This window comes from Euprymna scolopes, chromosome 8 (genome assembly GCF_053919585.1).
Source record: "Euprymna scolopes isolate OS-2025 chromosome 8, ASM5391958v1, whole genome shotgun sequence".
NCBI classification, from domain to species: Eukaryota; Metazoa; Mollusca; class Cephalopoda; order Sepiida; family Sepiolidae; genus Euprymna; species Euprymna scolopes.
Window position 1 is genome coordinate 3,054,566 of NC_136489.1, and position 20,407 is coordinate 3,074,972.

The 20,407-nt window shown below is 32.0% G+C and overlaps 2 protein-coding genes across 4 annotated transcripts in view; one reads left to right on the forward strand and one right to left on the reverse strand.

Moving 5' to 3' along the window:
• Nucleotides 1–315: 315 nt before the first annotated feature.
• On the reverse strand, nt 316–5,576 carry LOC145283488 (leucine-rich repeat-containing protein 51-like). Its single transcript, XM_080132312.1, has one exon. The coding sequence runs from the start codon at nt 5,075–5,077 to the stop codon at nt 4,319–4,321; it is 759 nt and encodes a 252-aa protein (XP_079988438.1). The 5' UTR covers nt 5,078–5,576; the 3' UTR covers nt 316–4,318.
• Nucleotides 5,577–5,899: 323 nt separating this feature from the next.
• LOC145283486 (RING finger protein 145-like) overlaps nt 5,900–20,407 on the forward strand; it is a 72,975-nt gene continuing 58,467 nt past the window's right edge. Inside the window, exons 1-3 of one of the 3 annotated variants that reach the window (XM_080132309.1) lie at nt 5,903–6,037; nt 6,654–6,702; nt 18,960–19,057. The gene's annotated coding sequence lies outside the window, so the exon portion shown is untranslated. Of the gene's footprint in view, nt 6,038–6,653; nt 6,703–18,959; nt 19,058–20,407 lie in introns of all 3 variants that reach the window. The other 2 variants (XM_080132310.1, XM_080132311.1) reach the window with 2 other exon arrangements.

A 20,407-nucleotide genomic window follows, 5' to 3' on the forward strand; every position in this document is an offset into this window, starting at 1 on the left:
TTTTCTTTCTGTAACAGGTACATATATGACAAGGAGTTTTCTTTAGTTTAATTTTTTTTTTTTTGAAAAGACTGGAATTATGGACAAGCATTGAAACGAGTTTTGAGAGAGCCAATATTTTTGCCTGCAGATAGAGGAAGAAAAAAAAACAAACTATCTGGTCAATAAGTGATTGTTAAGAATAAATCATAAAATTATTTTACTATAAAAGAAAAAAGGGGAGATAACTCAAATTTAAAATGGAATGACAGGACAAGTGAATAAATAGGAATGCAGTCATTTTTCAGCAAATATTTACCTTGGAATCTGATCATCTCTGATGGTAAAATTTTATATCGGTTTAAATATACAACAAACTGTGACCTTCATACAAAGGCACACCAACACCACATGAAAAGTAAAAAAGAAAAAAAAAAAAAAAACACTTCCTTCCATTTGAGTAATTTGCAATTCAATTTTTGAGTGTCGCCCATACTTAAGATTGAACCTTCAAATATTTAGGAGAGTGTAACTTACAACTGAATTTACCAAGTACTTTATCCATTACGCCACATGGATACGTGATGAGAATGAACGTCCAAATAATCCAAATTATCAATCCTCATCTAAAATATTCAGAAAAATGAAAGACAGTAGTTTCTAAAACTTTGACATGTACACCATCTTTCTACAAGTAAATAATAATTTAACAGGTTTTGCAGACAAGTCCATTATCCATGTTTTTAATCTGTTGCTAAAACATGTTTTTTCTTAGTTGTTTGAAAATGCTGAAAACCATTTCAATAAACAATTCATGTGACTAAAACAGAAATTTAAAAAATAAAAAACCCCAGAAAATTTCCAAGAAATAATTTGTAAAAACTTTATCTGATTGTGTGAAAATGCAAAATTAACAAAACCAATACAAATACATGAAAATTTTTTAAAATATACTTGTTTTTAAGTCATTTATCACAAATGTCATAAACCATATTGATAAGCAGATTTTGTTTAAAATCATTCAACTGACGTTCTATACATCTTATCAAGCCGTATGATTGAGTGGCTTGTGGCCTTAATAAGTGATGACACACAAAGAACTTGGGACACAACTTACTAAAAGATTAGTTTCCCAAGTTTAATTAAATTTTAAAGTTGGAGATTGTCGAATTATATAAATAAAAATATATACTTCAAATTACTTTTCTATTAGTTTATCTTTTTTTGCTATATTAAATTTTCTTGCTCACACACTCCAATTCTGAATTCGTGGTTGTGGGCCACCATCAATAGACAGCGCCTCCTGCACTAAGCAATTATAATTGAAAGAAAATGATAAAATCAGGAAATTTTCAAAATTAGCAATTTATTAAATTTGCTTTAATAAGTTTTTTAAAAATGAAAATTAAATTTCTAGTATAAATGGAATTTTTAATTGGTCATAGAAAACCATCAAATAATTCAAAGAAATTATTTTTTTTAATTTAATTATTTTTAGTGTTTGTTTCAGTTAGAAACCGTCCAAGTTGAACTTAAAACGTTGTTTATGATCGTTTGATATAATAGAAACAATCCACTAATAGCAGCCGATGGCCACGGATTTGGAATAGAGGCACGCGAACAAGAAAATTCAATATCACCGTTTTTTTTTGTTTTTTTTTTCCAAATAACGTTGGTAAGATTTAAATAAACTCATACAAATTAGGCTTAATGGTGAACAATAATAAAAAAAAATTATATTGTCACATTTTATTTTTCGCTTATTTGTTTTATTTACTAGCAGGGAGATCCGACGTTGCCCAGGATTGAATAATCAACAAATATTTCACACTCCCATATTTTTATTATTGATAAAATCGCCCATTTTTCAATCAAGTCGATTGCTTGCTCTAGTTGGAGACCCATCGCAGTGCACTGGGAGGAAGCATCACATGCCTCCCTGCAGCGACTTAGTTCACAATACATTATAGTTTACATTGCACTGTAGAGAATATACCGTTGATTTTATAAAATTATTTTTTATATATAACAGCTTGAATTAAAGTTTGAAATGCAAAAGCTATGTATCATGGTACAATTGTGCCTTAAACAAAAACATTCATTTCAAATGCGCCCCTATCATATCAAATAACCTGCAGCATTCCTTAGTAGGGGCGCCTCAGGCGATTAGCCATAAACTAAGCCCTTCTCAAAGAGAGAATACAGGGCCTATGAGGGTGGACTTCCTAGAAATGCACAAAATCATCCCCCAGACAAGATTGTTGAGGTAACTCAACAATGGCTTAGATTCTGGTGGTTTGGGGGCCCCGAGGGACATACACACCCCGTCCCACATTATTTTTTTTTTCATATATAATACATTTTTATCAGGAACATTAGCTTTACGAAAAAAAAAAAAAAAAGAATTCAAGACAGTCAACTTCGCCTTTTTCTTTTTGTAATTATATTTTATTGTTTCTTGTGTGATCATCATTATGTATGCATGTATGTGTGCGACTACTAAATAGGTATTACATTTGTAATTTGCTTTTTGTTTCTGCGCCGTTTGTTGTCAGCGTCGCGCCTTCACCTTCCAACAGTCAGAAGCAACTTTTCCTTGTGTGAAAAAAGGGGCACACGTATGAAAGCGGTACCCCCCCCCCCTGCATTTTTTTATTTTCGTTTTTTTTTTCAGCAGATTATTATTGAATGGACACCAGCTTACAATTTTATCAAATTTTATTTCAAAGTCAATATTTAAATATTTAAAGGGGGTGCTTAGTTTATAATGCAACGTTCTAGTAAATCGAGCACCCATTTCAGAACAATGTTTTTAGTCCAAATTTTGAAAATTTAGCCTTTTTGAACTTTCACTTTTTAAAATAATCTTAAAAAAAATTGGCTAAACTGCTTTTAAAAAAAGGTTAAATTCGCGAAATTTGGTCTAAAAACGTTGAGTGGTTCTAAAATGGGTGATTGATTTCTTAAAACGTTGCATTAAAAACTGAGCACCCCTACCTATAAATATTGACTTAATTTTTTTTATAATCTAGTAGACCAGTGTCCATTCGATAATAATCCGCAAAAAAATTAAAACGAAAATAAAAAAATAGATGGGGGGGGGGTATCGCTTCCATACGTGCGCCGAAAAAAAGATATAATGTAGGCATCAACAATGTAAATAAATTAGTACCTTTTCGATTTCAAGAACCCGGGTTTCATTTCGTGTAGTTGTCTTTTGGCTATTAAGGCATTACTGGATTTCGCCCAGCTGATGTTGACGGCCATGTTAAGGAGGGATCTGTACAAGCACCTTTGCAAAGATTAAAAATGTTTACTTTAAAAATATTTCCAATAAACCCCTTCCCATTTAAATATTCACTTTTTTTAAAGGAAAATTCAGGCGACATCAATTTTTTAAAAATATGTAATGGTTTATTGGTTTAATGGTTTAATGGTTTACTAATAATAAAAATCTTTAAAAAAGTTCATTCTTATTTCAGTCACCTAAATTATTTAGTGCAATGAATTTCGATATTCCCAAACAATGTTTTTTTTTGTTTGATCTTCTAAACCGGGTTTTAGTGTAAGCATTGTGTGTGTGTGTATATATATATATACACACACATATATATATATATATATATTATACACACACACACACCATGCTGAATGTATTGGCGTTAAAAATCAATTAAGTTTTACATATGAAATAGGAAAAGAAAAGCTAGTTAATCTAAAACTTGGAACAAGGTTCAGTTAATACAAAGCAAAAAAAAAAAAAAATAGTTTTTTAGCGAGTTAAAGTGAAAGCTATTTTTTATATTTCATGATTTTAACGCGAATACATTAAGCATGAGAATATTTCAATACAATTTTTATCGAAAAAACTGTATACAGTTTTTTCGATAAAAATTTATATTCAGGATTTCACTTTTTTTTTTTTTAAGACAAGGGAGAACTATTGATGGGTGTTTATTTTAGGGTCCAGAACCAAAAACCAAAAGTTCACATAATGTCACCGCAGCAAAACCGCATGCAGAATCTGTAGGTGGCCTTCAGAAAAATGAAACAAGGATGGAGGACTTTTTTTTTTTTTTTTTAAAGAAATCACCAAGTCTGGGTTGGCGTATTGTCACCGGACTTAATGTTAGTGCTTGTTGCGTTAATGAAGGGCACTAATTACAGATTCCACACCCTGTATCGCGACAACCTTTACAAAGTTTATGTCATCTTTGCCAAGTTAAATTTTCGCAAACAGAATAAAGCGACATATTTTCATGTTTAAGAATTTAACTTTAAAGTCAATTCATGATTGTCAAATGTTAATAATTGTTGACCTTTAAAAGGGGGGGGGGAGTTAAACCCCATTTTCTAATTGGGCTTTTTTACGTTTTGCATTTCTCTTTCTGGCCATCAGATTTTGGTGGTTCTTGCACCAAACCTCGGCATTGGTTCGGTCCGATTTCACAACACAACTGAAATCAAATTCGTTGAGGGACGGGATGGTTGTCAGCACAGAATTCCGATAATCTTTAACATTTTCAATCGGGTTACCATGTAAGGTCAGTTTCTTCAGGCGGGTCGCGGCGCGAAGGTTTTCCACCTGGGACAACTCCGCAATGCAATTGCCGTGTAGGTACAAAATTTGCAGGTAGGGCAAATCACAGAAGACCGTGGAGATCTCTGTCAACCTGTTAAAAGAGAAATCCAACCAGGAGAGATACATTGGATGCTGAAATAAGAAAGATATGATATTAGTCAACCCATCGACACTTGTTAGGGAATTGTTATTTAAACGAAGGCATTTGCTTCGAGATTTGTGTCGTCTGTGGGTTGGTTTGGGGAAGTCACCTGTTTTTGCCGGATCTGAATAATCGGTTGTTTCTTCTGCAACTGTTGTTGTCGCGCTCGTGTGGTCAGTTGGTGTTAAATTATCCTCATTATTGTTGTCAACTGGTGTAGTAAGCGAGGCCTGTTCGTCGTCCATGATGGTAGAAATATCTTTCAATCTCCGAAATGAAAAATCCAAAGGACTTGTATTATTCCGATTAGAGGAAGCATTATTTATAGACTTCAGAGGATGATTGAAGCTTACAGATCCGGTAGAAGGTTCCATTTTGTTTTTTTGTTTTTTTTAAATAAACTTCTATCTCCACGTTATTTGAGACTTCACAGCCTGCAAATATTTTTTTCTTCAAAAAATACCCGAATAAAAAGACTGGTCGTAATTCGTGTTATTAAAAAAAACAAAAAACACGGTCACGACATGCGTAAAATAAAGTCAATTTGCTAATGTCGTCCTTATTAATGACTTGTCACCTTTTTTTATGTTGTCTAACTTATTTGAAAATATAGGTAAAAGTTTTAAAAATTAGACTGCAGTTAGTTGTCCAAACTGTTGCCGTTAGCAACAAGAGAGGAGTTCGAAAAATACGCGGCCATCCGCCACGAATTTACAAGTTGAATCCGAACCGAGCGATTTGATTGGCTCATATTCATAACGGACATTGTTTATTTCCCTTTTCCGTCGTGTAGCAACTGTGTTTAACAATTGTTGTTTATTTCGATTCTAAACGAAAAATAAACAGAAAAAATTATTAAAAATTTGGTTAATTCCTATTTCAGTCACGCAAATTATTTAGAGTTTCGAGATTACTATTAAATAACTTTTAAAAAAAATTAACTTAAAACATGTTTTAATAGAAAGTTTGTAAAAATTGGTACTTATGCAGTTTAACAGTCCCAAGCAAATAAATTGTTTTCATTTTTTAGGAGAGTTGCGTCCGCACAAAAGAAAACAAAGTCGGTTATCTTCAAGTTCAGCATTCCCGTGTTGGACAAAGGCTTTATCGACGAGACGGTGAAGACCGTAAAAAATCCCCCCCCCCCGTTTTTTTCCAATAGTAATTACACACGCATATTGTTCACACACTATCAACTTATTGACCTGTGTTTTCATTCATTGTGTCAACGTGTTTTCTCCTTCCAAACTTTCTGCAATATGAAATATCACCTGTACAGGAACATAAGATAACTTTCAACCCACTGCAAATGTGTACATATGTAAACATGTGAGGTAGGTGCCATTCCTGGCTATATGTTGTGTCTTTTGATGGTAATAAATCTTTGGAAAGTGCCAAGAAACAGTGCTAACAAATATGTAATTGTTAACTGGTGATCTTTCTTTTCACCAATTAAAGTGCTAAATCAATGACAGGATTTTATGAATGAAATGAGAAAACATTAATTAACAAACAAAAAATATTTATATATATTTTATTTATATATCAACAATTTTAAAGAAATGACAAATATACTTTAAAATACCAAAGATTGTTAAGAAGTTTTGAAGTTCTTGGATAAGTAGTAAGCAAAGTTTATTTCAAAGTTGTGCGTGTGTGTGTCTGTGTGTGCGTTTACCTTCTGGGTGTCACGTGTTCACTGGAGATAGAGGTACAGACTCAAGGGATTTCGACTTGTTGCATTCCAATCATCTCGACCGGGTTTGGAGAGTCAGGACACACTGTGTCGCATAGAAGGTGCCCCCAGAAGAACTTTGAATTTTTGTTCATCAAACCACTGTTTAATAGGCTTGTAGATTTTTTGTTACTGTTTTTTGAGTTTAAAATAATTTTTATTTGTTGGAAAATATTTTCAGTTCACATGTTTCTGTGAAAACTTCTTGCTTTTAGGAATAATGAAGAAAGCAAATCCCAATGGAAAGGATTAAGAAAAAAGGTAGTAAGTAAAACCATTTGCTTTTTAGTATTCATCCCAATCATAGCTCGAAGTAAATATCCAATAAAGGAAAGAAGAAAGAAGAGGAAGCTGAACGAATAAGAAACAAAAGGGAAAGCTTTAATCTACTGCACATCTTGTTTTTGTTTTTATGTGACATACGTTTTTTTTCTGTTTTTTTTTTTTTTATTTAATATTCATATTTTTTGTTATTTGATATTCATCTTTGGTACTGGTCGCGGTAAGAGTTCCCTGCCGAACACCCTCCAAAAACAATGATGTCTCCCGTTTCTCGCGCAGCCGCAAAGGACATGTTTTAGTTGCCATAGTAACAACACTTTTTATCGACATTGTTTTACTGTTTAAAGACATTACTACACATTTATTAATAATATCTCACTTTTAATCACTTTTATCGACTTTTTAAAACTTTTTTTTTACTCTTTTTAAATGACAACGTTAATGTTTATGAATATTGAAATAAAACATTACTACACATTTATTAATATCTTTTTTTTCTTTACTGTTTATGTGTCAATTTTATCGACTTTTTTTTTTCTTATATTGAATATTGAAATAGAAGACATTACTACACATTTATTAATAATATCTTTTTTTTTTTTACTGTTTTACTGTTTGTGTCACTTTTATCGACTTTTTCTTTTATGAAACTTATCGGCGGTTCTTGAAATTTACTTACCACAAAATGATGATAGAATAATAAATTTACTTACGTTTAATCAATGTTATTTTCTTTTTTAAATAGCATTTTCTTTTTAAATGACGACGTTTTTACTGTTTATGAATATTAAAAGAAAAATAATTACTAAACATTTATTAATAAGAAAATGGGTGCTAGTGCACTTATGATCCGCGCTATATTTTAAATCGTATTTCTAAGCTTAAAGTTTAATGTTTTTTTTATTCAATTGTAAGGTTAAAGTAGAGAATAGGTACAAAACACCCTCCCCGTGTTAAGAATGGCTTTTTAAATAATAACGTTATTTCAGCACGGATCAAAAAAAAAAGATATTAATAAATGTGTAGTAATGTTTTATTTCAATATTCATAAACATTAACGTTGTCATTTAAAAAGAGTAAAAAAAAAGTTTTAAAAAGTCGATAAAAGTGATTAAAAGTGAGATATTATTAATAAATGTGTAGTAATGTCTTTAAACAGTAAAACAATGTCGATAAAAAGTGTTGTTACTATGGCAACTAAAACATGTCCTTTGCGGCTGCGCGAGAAACGGGAGACATCATTGTTTTTGGAGGGTGTTCGGCAGGGAACTCTTACCGCGACCAGTACCTCATCTTTTTATCTGTTTTTATACCCCATCAAAATTTTCAAATATTTATAAAAGTTTGAAAAACAAAGTAATAGGTGACAACAGTGGGGTTCGATCGCTCTAAAATCTAAAATTACACAAAAATGCTAGCAATAAAATATACATTTTCGCACAATTAGTGACAGTTATTAGCTCTGATTCTGTTGAATTTTCGGGTTTGTATTACTGTACACATAGATTCGAAAAAGTTGTCAAAAAAAAAAACAAGTAAATGTTATCAAAGGCAAGATAAGTTACTTTTCTACCTAACTGGATATATTTTTCGTGTTTTTATTCAATGTAACATGTTTATTCAGCTCGAAAAACATGCAGTGTTTACCGATGTATTGGAAAATTCAAAATGGCGCCCGACTGTCTCTTTAACACGGTAAGTTTGGGAAAAGATGTTATAAATAATAAACTAGACAAAATACTATTAAAAAACAACCGAATATATGTCAACTTATGTCACGGTAACATATATTGAGCGAATTTCTAACAGTATTTTGTCTAGTTTATTATTTATAATACCTTTTCTCAAACTTACCCTCTTCGAGAGAGAGTCGGGCGCCATTTTGAATTTTCCAATACATCGGTAAACACTGCTACTGCATGTTTTTCGAGCTGAATAAACATGTTACACTGAATAAAAACACAAAAAATATATCCAGTTAGGTAGAAAAGTAATTTATCTTGCCTTTGATAACATTTATTTGTTTTTTGACAACTTTTTCGAATCTATGTGTACAGTAATACAAACCCGAATTTTCGATGGTAAATTTTCAGATTAGGTCCACCTCCACCTCAACAATTTTCTTTTAAATGACGACTTGGAAGGTTTTCAGCTATGCTGAATACGAAAATCGCATTGAAATTTTGCAGAAATAAGTAGTTATCGAGATATAAAAAGTTGTATTATGCATTGTATTCTTTGTCGGCCATTTTTTACGCGCGTGCGCGCGCCATAAACAAATCTACTCATCTATGACTGACATTGCACGCGTGTAAAAAAGATGGCTGCCAAAAAATACAATGCATAATACAACTTTTTATATCTGGATATTATATAATTATTTCTGCAAAATTTCAATGCAATTTTCGGATTCAGCATAGTTGAAAACCAATAAAAGTTGTCATTTAAAAGAAAATTGTGGAGGTGGGTGGACCCAATCTAAAAAAAAGTTGACACTAGTTTTGTATTGAACAAAAACATGCTTTAAAATAAGTTATAACACAAAAATACTTATCCAGGAAGCTAGAAGAGTAACGTATCTGGCCTTCGTTAACATTTATTTGTTGAATATTTATGTTTTCACCCTTTTTTTGTTGGCTTTTGTTAAAAAATGCCTCACTTTTATTTAGTAAGAGATTGATCACTCTGTGAGTTAAATGAAAATTGTGACTAAATGAAATGAAACATTTTTCAAAAATAAATCAATCCCAAAACTAATGAATATTTTAGTATGTATTTTGTGGGATTAAAATATATTGTAAAAAAAAAAAAAGAAAACTTTAAGGAAAACATTTGATTTACGCATATCTAGTATAATAATAAGAAGCATAATCATGTTGACAAAATGGTTTCTGTTGGATCATCGAAGTTAAGCAATGTTGAGCCTGATCAGTGCTAAAATGGGTGAACGTTTGGTAATACAAGATGGTGGATGTTCTATGTAGTCTGGAGAGGGAGCTGCTAGACTATTCTTGACCAAGATATATTGGATGAAATAATTCATTGCTACTGCTCCTCCTCTAGAGGGCAAAGGGACTCTTGGAGTATAATAATTAATTCCTTGAGTCATTTCAATGGGGAATTTCTTGAAACTTATTCTAATACGGACATTGTACAAAAAAAACAGCAACAAAAAAATGCTAAATAATAATGAATTAAAAGTTGTACAGTAACTTATCTCTAAAAAAAATACTATACACATTTCCATTGTTCTTGTGGCCTTCAAGAAAAATGTCTTGAAGTCGACATTTTCTGCTGATCTTTCGTTTTCATTGTCTATGTTTAACTCATTACCTCATCGCACCTACATAATCCAACTTGTAGAAGATTCTTGATGCCATCTAAAGGATCTATATATGATGTCTGACAGAAATGATTGCAGAGGATGAGTCAGGAGAAGCTAAGAAAAATTTTGACCTAATTGAGTTATTGAGATGAATGTATTTACCTTGGATTTAATTTGCAAAAAAAAAAACAAAAAACTATGTATTTTATTTGTCTTAATTTTTTGTTGCTTTGAATATTTGATTGTTAGTGATGGTTTATTTTCTTTACGTGCACTATTTTTTTGCTAAAAAATATTTGATTGTTGGTGATGGTTTATTTTCTTTACGTGCACTATTTTTTTGCTAAAAAATATTTGATTGTTGGTGATGGTTTATTTTCTTTACGTGCACTATTTTTTTGCTAAAAAATATTTGATTGTTGGTGATGGTTTATTTTCTTTACGTGCACTATTTTTTTGCTAAAAAATATTTGATTGTTGGTGATGGTTTATTTTCTTTACGTGCACTATTTTTTTTGCTAAAAAATATTTGATTGTTGGTGATGGTTTATTTTCTTTACGTGCACTATTTTTTTACTAAAAAATATTTGATTGTTAGTGATGGTTTATTTTCTTTACGTGCACTATTTTTTTGCTAAAAAATATTTGATTGTTGGTGATGGTTTATTTTCTTTACGTGCACTATTTTTTTGCTAAAAAATATTTGATTGTTGGTGATGGTTTATTTTCTTTACGTGCACTATTTTTTTGCTAAAAAATATTTGATTGTTGGTGATGGTTTATTTTCTTTACGTGCACTATTTTTTTGCTAAAAAATATTTGATTGTTGGTGATGGTTTATTTTCTTTACGTGCACTATTTTTTTGCTAAAAAATATTTGATTGTTGGTGATGGTTTATTTTCTTTACGTGCACTATTTTTTTGCTAAAAAATATTTGATTGTTGGTGATGGTTTATTTTCTTTACGTGCACTATTTTTTTTGCTAAAAAATATTTGATTGTTGGTGATGGTTTATTTTCTTTACGTGCACTATTTTTTTACTAAAAAATATTTGATTGTTAGTGATGGTTTATTTTCTTTACGTGCACTATTTTTTTGCTAAAAAATATTTGATTGTTGGTGATGGTTTATTTTCTTTACGTGCACTATTTTTTTGCTAAAAAATATTTGATTGTTGGTGATGGTTTATTTTCTTTACGTGCACTATTTTTTTGCTAAAAAATATTTGATTGTTGGTGATGGTTTATTTTCTTTACGTGCACTATTTTTTTACTAAAAAATATTTGATTGTTAGTGATGGTTTATTTTCTTTACGTGCACTATTTTTTTGCTAAAAAATATTTGATTGTTGGTGATGGTTTATTTTCTTTACGTGCACTATTTTTTTGCTAAAAAATATTTGATTGTTGGTGATGGTTTATTTTCTTTACGTGCACTATTTTTTTGCTAAAAAATATTTGATTGTTGGTGATGGTTTATTTTCTTTACGTGCACTATTTTTTTGCTAAAAAATATTTGATTGTTAGTGATGGTTTATTTTCTTTACGTGCACTATTTTTTTACTAAAAAATATTTGATTGTTGGTGATGGTTTATTTTCTTTACGTGCACTATTTTTTTACTAAAAAATATTTGATTGTTAGTGATGGTTTATTTTCTTTACGTGCACTATTTTTTTACTAAAAAATATTTGATTGTTGGTGATGGTTTATTTTCTTTACGTGCACTATTTTTTTACTAAAAAATATTTGATTGTTGGTGATGGTTTATTTTCTTTACGTGCACTATTTTTTTGCTAAAAAATATTTGATTGTTGGTGATGGTTTATTTTCTTTACGTGCACTATTTTTTTGCTAAAAAATATTTGATTGTTGGTGATGGTTTATTTTCTTTACGTGCACTATTTTTTTGCTAAAAAATATTTGATTGTTGGTGATGGTTTATTTTCTTTACGTGCACTATTTTTTTGCTAAAAAATATTTGATTGTTGGTGATGGTTTATTTTCTTTACGTGCACTATTTTTTTACTAAAAAATATTTGATTGTTGGTGATGGTTTATTTTCTTTACGTGCACTATTTTTTTACTAAAAAATATTTGATTGTTGGTGATGGTTTATTTTCTTTACGTGCACTATTTTTTTGCTAAAAAATATTTGATTGTTTGTGGATACTTTTTTCTGTACATTTACTTATTTTGCTTTAAAATATTTAATTTTAGGCATTTGATATTTGAACATTGGCAATACTTTATTTTTTATATATACATAATTTTTAGCTTTAAAATATTTGAACATTGGCAATACTTTATTTTTTATATATACATAATTTTTAGCTTTAAAATATTTGAACATTGGTAATACTTTATTTTTTATATATACATAATTTTTAGCTTTAAGATATTTGAACATTGGTAATACTTTATTTTTTATACATACATAATTTTTAGCTTTAAGATATTTGAACATTGGTAATACTTTATTTTTTATACATACATAATTTTTAGCTTTAAGATATTTGAACATTGGTAATACTTTATTTTTTATACATACATAATTTTTAGCTTTAAGATATTTGAACATTGGTAATACTTTATTTTTTATATATACATAATTTTTAGCTTTAAGATATTTGAACATTGGTAATACTTTATTTTTTATACATACATAATTTTTAGCTTTAAGATATTTGAACATTGGTAATACTTTATTTTTTATACATACACTATTTTCTTTTGTTTAAATATTTAATTATTTAGTAATACTTTATTTTCTGTATATGCACTATTTTTTTTGGCTTCTAAATATTTGCTATTAGCAAATATTTGGTAATACTTTATTTTCTATGCATTTATTTTTTCTTTTAAAATCATTACTTATTTATTTATTTTTAATACATGCACAATTTCTTTTTACTTTTAAATATTTGATTATTAGTAATATTGGATCAAGTAAAGATTAGATACCCTGTAGCAGACGACAAAGATAGGCGAACAATTCAAGAGACACCGGTTATTCGACCTTGACATCTTGTAAACAGGTCCAATAGCAGACATATTCGAATGTTCGCGAGCAAGATTTTTAAAAATATATTTACAAAACTTTTTAAGATTTAAAAGAAAAAAATATATATTTACAAAATATTTTCTTTAATATTAAATATTTACAAAACTTTTAAGGATTAAAAAAAACTTTTTTCTATTTACACAAAACTTTTTGTGTAAGTAACAAAACGAACGTAAATGTAAGAAATATATTCAAAGAAATGGGTGTCTTTCTGAGTGCGTTTTTTTTAAATATATTTACAGAATTTTAATAAAACTAATAATAATAATTATAATAAAAATAAAAAAATAAAATGAATGACCTATATTAATTGCAAAACATTGGAAATTGAAATTTTCGGACGCTAAACTTACTTGCACTTAATTTGTCTTTATGGAGAAGTAAGCAAATAGCAAGTTTTTTTGTTTTTTTAAATAAAAAAAAATATAAAAAGATTTATATCTTGTGATACTACACTTCATCTTTATAAAAATAAAAGTTATAAAAGATATGTGAATAAAATATATTTTTAAAAACCTCGATTGTTTATACTTGTGATTTTATTATGCATAAAAATTGCCTCGGTCTAGAAGGATTTCTCCTCCACTGACCACCTACATACATCGCACTTTAAATAAATATTGAATTGTATTAAGAACGCACGAATAAAGACACACACACACACACACACACACCTACATACATCGCACTTTAAATAAATATTGAATTGTATTAAGAACGCACGAATAAAGACACACACACACACACACACACACACACACACACACACACACTGTACATAAAAATTAATCTTGGTTGCAAAAATCCAAACAAGTCAGTTATTTTATATTTGTTTCTGCCATTAAAAAGTTTGGTTATAATAATTTTATTTCATTTTTTTTTAAAATGATGTATTTTTTAATTGACATCATCCGAAATTCTCAGTTATAACGTTGGTTTATTCATTTATGTGGTATTATTTTACGACCTGCCCCAGCGTAGTATAAACACCCCCAACCGCCCCATGTTAACGGCTTTCGGAATAAACCCCTCCAAACCTCCCCATGTTAAGAACGGCTTTTGAGGTTGAGGTTGTTTATTCCGAAAGCCGTTCTTAACATTTTTTTTTTTTTTTTTTTTTTTTTATTCAATTTTCACCCCAAACAAGGCACAGTGCCACTTTGAAGCAGGGGGCTACTATTAGGGAATTAATTAGCGGGGTCATTATGAAGGGAGAAGAGTAGAAAGATGTTTGTTAACATTACACTTGAACTTCTGCATATCATTGCAGTTGGGAAAGCAGAATCCCGGAAGGGAGTTCCAAAGACCCGCAGTTCTGGGGAAGAAACTATTGGAGTAAAAGGCTTTCTTGCACCTAGGGATCTCCACTGTAAAGGGATGAGACTTAGTAGCTTGTCGGGTTTGTCGGGGGTAGTTACGTCGGGGAGGTACAAGTGTTTGCAGTTCGTCAGAGCATTCACCATTAAAGTATTTGTAGAACAGGCAGAGGGATGCAACATCTCGTCGATGGGACAGAGGTTGAAGCCCAGATGACAGTTCAGGACCTATCAGGTTTGCGACTCTTTTTTGAACCCTGTCCAGGAGCGAGAGACAAGCAGCAGATGCACCAGCCCAGATGTGACAACAGTACTCCATACATGGGCGAATGGTTGCCTTATAGAGGTATAGGATACTGGCAGGCGTAAGTAGTTTTCTAGCACGGTAGAGGGAGCCAACCTTCCTTGCAGCAGCCTTGGCAATGCTCTCAATGTATCTATTCCAGTTCATATTCCCTGTAAACGTTAGGCCGAGGAGTTTAAAAGAAGTACTTTCAGGCAATGTGTTCTTGGCCATTGCTATTGGTGGTAGAGAAGGTTTCTTGTAGTTATTGAAGGAAACAAGCTTAGTCTTAGCAGCATTGAATGAGACCAACCATTTTTGTCCCCATTCCACTACGGATTGGAGGTCATCCTCTAGTGTTTCTGCCATTTTCTTGGATATGTGTTCATTTGTTTTCCCCTCATATCTGTTATAGAGAGTGGTGTCATCGGCAAATATACCCATCTCCGAAACAATATTATCAGGGAGGTCGTTTATGAATATCAGGAACAATAGAGGTCCAAGGATAGACCCCTGAGGCACTCCCGCATTTATGTCATATTGTTTGGATGTACGTCCGTCGAGGACAACTTTGATTTTTCTATTACTTAAGAAGGATTTAATTACGTTATGAATTCTTCCAGTGATTCCATATGATCTAATTTTCCTTAGAAGACCATCGTGCCATACCCTGTCAAAAGCCTTAGATATATCAAGGGCCACCGCTCTACCCTCCCCTGTTTTATCCAATGAACGGTATATACGTTCAGAAACTACAGTTAAGATATCTGCTGTTGAACGGGCTTGCCTGAATCCATATTGTTTGTCAGTCAAGAGTTTAGCAGCTGTTAGGTGCTGGACTAGGGCTTTATTAACTAAGGACTCAAATATTTTGGCGAAAAGCGGGAGGAGGCTAATGGGGCGATAATTTAGTGGGTCAGTTCTTTCACCAGAATTCTTGAAGACTGGTACCACAGAGGCGGTTTTCCAGCAGTCGGGAAAACAAGATTCGTTAAGGCATTTATTGTAAAGTTTGGACAGAACTGGAGCAACCTCGGCAGAGCATTTTTTTAATAGCACAGCCGGGATGAGATCTGGTCCACATGCTTTAGAGGTGTCTAGGTTTTTTATAATAGCATGTACCTGAGAAGGGGTGATTTTCAAGTCGTCAAGTGTGGCGTCTGTTCGCAGAGGAAAATCAGGGAGTGAGTGGTGTACCGAGTTCAGTGTGGAGTTTGAGGCAAACCGACTGGCAAGCAGATTAGCCTTGTCAGTTGCCGTGCAAGCAACCTCATGATTGTTTGTTAGTGGGGGAATAATTGACTGTCCATTATTAACTACGCTGTTGTAGATTTTCCAAAAATCCCGGGTTCCTAATTTCTGTGCTTCGATGCGCTTTCTGGTGGTATCAGAGTAATCTGACTTAGCTGTGTCTATCACTCTCTTACAATTATTTCTAGCTTCTATAAACTTCTGTTTATTTGAGCTGGACTTATGTCGGTTGAATCTGCGGAACGCATGCTGCCTTTGACAAATGGCATAGGGAGGATTGAGTGTTTATAATATGCTGGGGCACGTCGTAAAAAAATTACCATTTATTATTATTATTATTATTATTATTATTATTATTAATAATAATAATAATAATAGTTTTATTAAAAGTTCTGTAAATATATAAAAAAAGAACGTACTCAGAAAAACACCCATTTATTTAAATATATTTTGTTTAAATATGTTCGTTTTGTTACTTACATTAAAAAGTTTTGCGTAAATAAAAATCCTTAAAAGTTTTGTAAATATTTAATATTAAAGAAATGTTTTGTAAATATATATTTTCTTTTAAATCTTTAAAAGTTTTGTAAATATATTTTAAAAAAATCTTGCTTGCGAACATTCGAATATGTCTGCTATTTGACCTGTTTACAAGTTTACAAACAACTAACGGCAATGTCAAGGTCGAACAACCGGTGTCCCTTGAATTGTTCGCCTATCTTTGTCGTCTGCTACGGGGTATCTAATCTTTACTTGATCCGTAATATTTTATTTTCTATACATTTCCTTTTTTTCAATGTTATCTTAAGAAGAAATGCTTCCCAACACCTTGGAAAACCTCATAAGTTTGCTCCATATTTAAACATTCAATCAGTCATTTCCTTAAACAGACTAATCAGTTCTTGTGTGTCATGAGTAAGTTACGTGAATTCATGTTAGACAAAAGAGTGGTCAACCTCCTCAGTAAAAACAACCTACCCAGTGTCATGCAATATGGTTTCCATTTTGTCAGATCTACAGCTGATGTGCTAACAGCGATATCTCACAGAATTAGTGTATCTCTTGGCACAGGCGTCGTTTCTAGGGCAATGACATATCAAAGACTTTTGATAGACTGTGGCATGAACGTCTACTACACAAGCTATGGTATAGCTGGAAATGTCTTCTCTGATAGGTTCATAAGAGTAGTAGTTGATGGGCACTAATCAGAAATCAGTATTAATGCTGGCGTCCCTCAGGGTTCCATCCTAGGTCCAACTCTCTTCCTGATCTTTATCAATGATCTCCCAAATCACATTTTTAGATCGTTTATAGACATTTGTGCAGACGACACTACCACCTGTGACAACACTTCAAAGGGCGGAAATGGCCAAGATCTCGCTGATTCCCCATCCTCTGATCTTGGGCATGTGGCGCAATGGAGAAAAAGGTGGCTGGTTAATTTTAATACATTTAAAACCAAGCTTCTCTCTTTCCATCATCAACACTCTGACCCTAACCCACATCTGGCTCCAAATGAAATGAACGCTTCTCACCTTGCGGACGCTCCATGTTTAGACAAGCTCTTTGGTCTGACCTTCACTCCTGATCTGAAATGGAGCACATACATTAAATCTGTTGTCAAGTGGTTGCAAAATGGAAAAATGGTTGGATCATTCTACTGCTTCAGTCGATATCTCACTGCCAATGCAATTGTTTACCTGTATGAGAGCCAAGTACATCCTAAGATGGAGTACTGTTGCCACATCTGGGGTGTAGCTGCTTGGAGCATCTTATCCTGCCTTGACAGAGTTCAAAACTGACTTTGTAATCTAGTAGGTGATGCTCTTTTCTGTTCTCTGCAACCTCTATCCCACAGAAGAGACATTGCGAGCCCGTCTCTGCTCTATTGTTCCACCCTTGCCAATTTTTCACAAAAAGAATTACTCATTTTGCCAAAAAGACTATTTCCCCCACTCTTTATTGATGCCTAAATCTAAATGTGGATTCCTAGAACTGCACGCTTATGGAACTGTTCTGCTGGGCTGCTTATTCAGCTAACTACAATATTGTCATCTTCAAGTCCAATATAAACAAATTATTGAACCGTCTTTGTAAATAATCTAATTATACCAAATTTCTACCACAAACGATTACTACACTACTGTTCCACTGACTACCATACACACATAAACCCTTATCCTCGAATGACCTCTGGGCTTGGATATGTAGTGATTCTTTTGTAAAAAAAAACATATTTAGTTTCTTGTTAGTTAAGAACCATGCTGAAAAAAAATAACGTTAATATATAGGAAGCAATTCATAACAATAGGTGGGGAGGTAGTTTAATTAATATCCTGTGCTTTCATTTCATAATTTAAGAAGCAAAAGATTCCATAAAAATCGAATTTACCTTGAAAATCCTATTAATTGCTCATGTACTCATATTTGATTATGATTTTACTTTATTTTGAACTCTTTTCTGTTTTGCTGTGAAATGTTTGATTATTGGCACTTTTTTTATTATATGAACTTATGTTTTTTGTTTTAGTTTGTGTTATTGCAATTTAATTCCATTGTATCCTGCTATTATATTTGCTGGCAGATTTTGTTAATATAAATGAGGAATAAACATTCTACTTCTCCCAAATGAGGAGGTAATGCCTGGGAGGATGGTATCATGACACTGAAACAGATACTCTACTAAGCCACTCCATTAATTGAGCATTGAAAGCCTGAAAATGTACAGCAAATTGAGTTGAATATTACAAGATATGGAAGTAACAGTTTTGACTTCAGATACTAAATATCCATTAGTGGTGATGATGTTTAATAGACACCCAAAGATTTGCATGCGTGACGTTGGCAAATCATAGCAATTCCAACTACGAACAGAGAAAGCCAAATAAAATACACTTCATAGTTAACAGAGCTCCCACCATCCCCATGTTAAGAATGGCTTTATGACAAAGTGCCTCTCCTGTTAAGAATAGCTTTCTAACTAATAAAATTATTATTTCAGCACAGTCCATAAACTGCAATACTCCTTTCCACCCAAAAGCAAAACTTGTGATTGTTTGCGAGTCTTGGAAGTGTTCGGTGAAACTCGCTGTTGATGACGTAAGTATTGATATTTTCTTGGGTGTCGGTTAAGCAACTATACCCCATTAGTAATAGATTGCAGCCAGGTCTGTTCCTTCAATCTCAACAAAACACTTGCGATCTTGTTAGCAGTTTCAAGTCTCCTGTGCCCGACAAACAGTAGCTTTTTAAAAAATTTATCATTTTGTTCTAGCTGGAGTTGGGGCATTCTACCGGATGCTAGACATTCACCCACTACCTCATACATTCTAACCGAGAGATCTTTTAAAGATTCTAACCGTCCCTTTAAGTGCAATTGTTTGTATCTCTCTTGCATTTGGTTCACTCAGTATATTTGCCAGGTATTTGCTTGAAATTCTTTTTTCATGAGTTCGTTTATTCCTATAATTACTGGAATGGTGGAGATCTTCGTAAAATTTCTTTTCATGAGTTCGTTTACTCCTATAATTAACTAGAATGGTGGAGAGCTTCGTAAAATTTCTTTTCATGAGTTCGTTTACTCCTATAATTACTGGAATGGTGGAGATCTTCGTAAAATTTCTTTTCATGAGTTCGTTTACTCCTATAATTAACTAGAATGGTGGAGAGCTTCGTAAAATTTCTTTTCATGAGTTCGTTTACTCCTATAATTAACTAGAATGGTGGAGAGCTTCGTAAAATTTCTTTTCATGAGTTCGTTTACTCCTATAATTACTAGAATGGTGGAGATCTTCGTAAAATTTCTTTTCATGAGTTCGTTTACTCCTATAATTACTGGAATGGTGGAGATCTTCGTAAAATTTCTTTTCATGAGTTCGTTTACTCCTATAATTACTGGAATGGTGGAGATCTTCGTAAAATTTCTTTTCATGAGTTCGTTTACTCCTATAATTACTGGAATGGTGGAGATCTTCGTAAAATTTCTTTTCATGAGTTCGTTTACTCCTATAATTACTGGAATGGTGGAGATCTTCGTAAAATTTCTTTTCATGAGTTCGTTTACTCCTATAATTACTGGAATGGTGGAGATCTTCGTAAAATTTCTTTTCATGAGTTCGTTTACTCCTATAATTACTGGAATGGTGGAGATCTTCGTAAAATTTCTTTTCATGAGTTCGTTTACTCCTATAATTACTGGAATGGTGGAGATCTTCGTAAAATTTCTTTTCATGAGTTCGTTTACTCCTATAATTAACTAGAATGGTGGAGATCTTCGTAAAATTTCTTTTCATGAGTTCGTTTACTCCTATAATTAACTAGAATGGTGGAGAGCTTCGTAAAATTTCTTTTCATGAGTTCGTTTACTCCTATAATTAACTAGAATGGTGGAGATCTTCGTAAAATTTCTTTTCATGAGTTCGTTTACTCCTATAATTAACTAGAATGGTG

Bases quoted from the DNA above. Each gene is read 5' to 3' on its own strand.
- LOC145283488 (XM_080132312.1), bottom strand. From the start codon at position 5,077: ATGGAACCTTCTACCGGATCTGTAAGCTTCAATCATCCTCTGAAGTCT.